This window comes from Sapajus apella, unplaced genomic scaffold (genome assembly GCF_009761245.1).
Source record: "Sapajus apella isolate SASKATOON/1434 unplaced genomic scaffold, GSC_monkey_1.0 scaffold73, whole genome shotgun sequence".
NCBI lineage: Eukaryota > Metazoa > Chordata > Mammalia > Primates > Cebidae > Sapajus > Sapajus apella.
The window spans coordinates 3,147,545-3,150,878 of NW_022437013.1; the positions used below are offsets into that span (position 1 = coordinate 3,147,545).

A 3,334-nucleotide genomic window follows, 5' to 3' on the forward strand; every position below is an offset into this window, starting at 1 on the left:
ATGAGAGTAGTAAGGTTATAGCAGGTTTAAGCACTGTCAAAGTTAGCACAATTCTCCAGAAACAAAGCCAAAGTACAGTGGCATTTCATGTTCTGAGATGCCTTGATGGTTGCTAGGGAATATGTGATTACTGATATTTCTCCAGGATATCCATTTTGGGGGCATACATCAGCAACAAGAAGCAGGGAACAGAGGGTTGTCAATTACCAGCAAACAGTAATCATCGCTGAGTAGTCTTAATATGTTCGGGAGTTGTGTCTTTCCAGCATAACGCTACTTTTGTTCTGAAGCATCAGGAATCTATACACAGAGCTTGTGTGTACTAAGAGTACAGCCCAACACAAATTTGTAAACTTTCTTAAAACATAAGCGATAAAACCCCAACTTCCCGAGTTTTGTGCACAGATGGTTTCAGTGTATGTGCCCCAAGATTTTTCAGATGAGATAGTTTAGGAAGTTGTTTGTCATTCATTATTTTTTAAGATCCTCAATTAGTTGGAGGACACCAGAGGTGGTCCATGAAGGTAGAGCTCAATAGCAATGAACAGTAATCCTAGATGGTGACCACACTGAGGCTTCTAGAGTCAGGAACTACTTGAGGGTCTGGCTATCAGTGGTGATTTATTTGGCCAGATCCTCTGTCCAAGGCAGTAAGGACATGCCACAGACATAGTAATTATGAGGCGCCTTCCCAAACTCTCACTAAATACCTTTCAGAAATTCTTATCCTGGCTGGTCCAAGTGCAGTAGTGTTTACAACGAATTGATCACAACCAGTTACAGATTTCTTTGTTCCTTCTCCACTCCCACTGCTTCACTTGACTAACCTTAAAAAAAAAAAAGAAAAAAAAAAGAAATTCTTATCCTAGAGCATATTTACTTGGCTATAAGACATGATGGAACCTCAAGTAGGGATGTTAGAGAAGAGAGGAGTAAGCTGGAATTGGTGGTCTTGGCTAAAATATGTACCTGACTGATGGGCTAGCCCACAAAAAAAGGGACCAACAGTTCCATGCAGTGTTCAAATGTCCATACAATCTGGTTTGTAAATAGCCAGGAGGTTCTGTTGGTTGGGAAAGCGTGAGTCTCTATATGGAAACAAAATACATGGCTCTATAGAAGGGTGGCAGAGCTGTGGTTCCAGGAAGGTTGATTTATACTGAAGCTAGATCCTAGTCAATAGGTGAAGCATGGTCCAAACTCTAGGAGGAGAATATTAGCACAATATAGGAATGTCATTTGGACTTCAGCCAAAGGTCCTAAGCCAACAGGAAACTAGGATACAGACAAATAAGGGTGAAAGTGAAGTCTTGGGTTCAATTCCAGGCACACAAGATACAGGACTTGGGCCAACAAACTCAACCCAGATCTCCTAGATGGTGACTACATTGAGGATAAGGTTCCCAATGCACTTCCATGGTTGTTTTCAGTGGCTTAGACTGGGCAAAGTTTTGCCTGCAGGTTTTTGGTAGTCTTGGAGAATGAATTCCAACTGCAGAAAGTGCCTGTGAATTGTTTTCATCATTCTTGAGTTAGGTTTGGTGAAGGGTCACTTGCCAATGAACAAGATCTGATTGTTTAAATTCTCCAAAGCATTTTAGTTCATAACTGCCTATAAAGTGGTATCACAGTTCTCCATTTGTATTTTAAAAGTTAATGCAGGGTATAAATTGGTAAGGATGGGAGTGAGAGGGATATAAGTTTAAAAAGTGACTTTCCTGATCTCTTCTTACTGGTGAGCTGTGTTATTTGTCATTGCTAGAGCTCGAGAACGTTTGGCAAGGCAATCTCTTGTGAAGTGGCCAGATTGATTGCAGTAGAGGCACAACTGAGTTTCTTGTTGGTAGGCTCGTTTGGCTGGGGTGAGAGGCAGCTGGCCTTCTCGCAGCTGCATAGGCCCTTTTTTGGGTAGTGGATCTGTGGGGCTAACGAGGGCTTGGTGTTGGATCAAGGAAGTTAACAATGGGAACTGGGTCTCTGACTGTAGGAGCTCTGGCCTGACACTATGCTTCTTGTCCAACTGAATGCACTGAGTGATCAGGTCTGGAAGATTGTCCATGATACCTGTGACATTCTCTTCATCCTGGTTGTGACCAGCTAGTGCCTTTTCAAACTGACCATTCTGATTGGTTTCATTACAGATCATATTTTGAGCAAGGAGCTGGAAAGTAGGAGGGTCCTGTTGAGAGGAGTTGTCCCCTTTGTCAACCTTAGCATTCATTAGAGGATTCATTTCCTGTTTTGTGGGTTCACCAAGTGACTGCTGGAACTCAAGAATAAAATTCTCATATTGCTTCAATAAGGTACTCTTGTCAGGCCCAGGTATGATCCCACAACTTTCCAACTTCTGAAACAGGTAATCAAAAAAGAGCTTGATCTGGGCATCATTTGCAGGAGTAGAGATCTGGAGAGCTGTCAAGTAGGTAGTCACCTGAGCAAGGAACTCTGAGTGATTGGCAGGGTTACCATGAAACTGGGTGAGATGCTCAAGTCAGTAGGATGCAGGCATCACTATGGTGGCCAAGACAGGCATGACTTGCCTCCTTTTAGCAAGGTTATCCAGGGTTGGATGCTGCATTTGAGGCTGTAGAATCAGATTCTCTGCCTGAAGAATTGTGCACTTCTCCATTATATCTCCTGGAATCAGGTGGGATTGAGTAGAATTGATCACTAGTACTGGAAACCAATGAACAGACAGTGGATTTGCTCTGTGATCAGAGAGGCAGTATCATGAGGAAGTAGCCAAAGCTGTTAGCTATGAAGAAGACACTAGGAGATGCTAACAGCTGAATTGGAGAGATGCAAAAAAGTGTTGTCCACCACTCAATGTTGCCTCTTCTTCATGGAGAAGGCCGATGTCCTGAATTTGGAAGAAATAAATTACCTTAGAACACAAAAAGGACTTGGGATTAAGAAGATATATACAACAGTCACAGTACCTTTATCTCCACCTTCCCTTTCCTTGTAATATAAAGGCCATTTGTCTCAGACCAAACATTTGTTCTAAAGCAAGCTTGGTCAACCTGTGGCCACATGCAGCCCAAGATGGCTTTGAATGCAGCCCAACACAAATTTGTAAACTTTTTGAAAACATTATGAGCAGCCCAACACAAATGCAGCCCAACATAAATTTGTAAACTTTCTTAAAATATTATGAGATTTTTAAAAGCTCATCAGTTATCACTAGTGTATTTTATGTGTGACCTAAGACAATTCTTCTTCTTCCAATGTGGCCTATGGAAGCCAAAAGATTGGATATCTCTGTTCTAAAGTATCATTTTTTCCATCAGCGAATCAAAAAATTTGACAACCCAAAGTGATCTCAGGAGATCAT

General features: G+C 41.8%; 1 protein-coding gene across 1 annotated transcript; it reads right to left on the reverse strand.

Annotated features, from left to right (window-relative positions):
- Positions 1 to 703: 703 nt before the first annotated feature.
- Positions 704 to 2,856, reverse strand: RTL4 (retrotransposon Gag like 4). Its single transcript, XM_032250786.1, has one exon. It carries the CDS (start codon positions 2,231 to 2,233, stop codon positions 1,730 to 1,732), a length of 504 nt encoding a protein of 167 aa, XP_032106677.1. The 5' UTR covers positions 2,234 to 2,856; the 3' UTR covers positions 704 to 1,729.
- Positions 2,857 to 3,334: the final 478 nt, after the last annotated feature.

Coding starts and splice junctions, on each gene's coding strand:
- RTL4 (XM_032250786.1), bottom strand. CDS start 2,233: ATGAATCCTCTAATGAATGCTAAGGTTGACAAAGGGGACAACTCCTCT.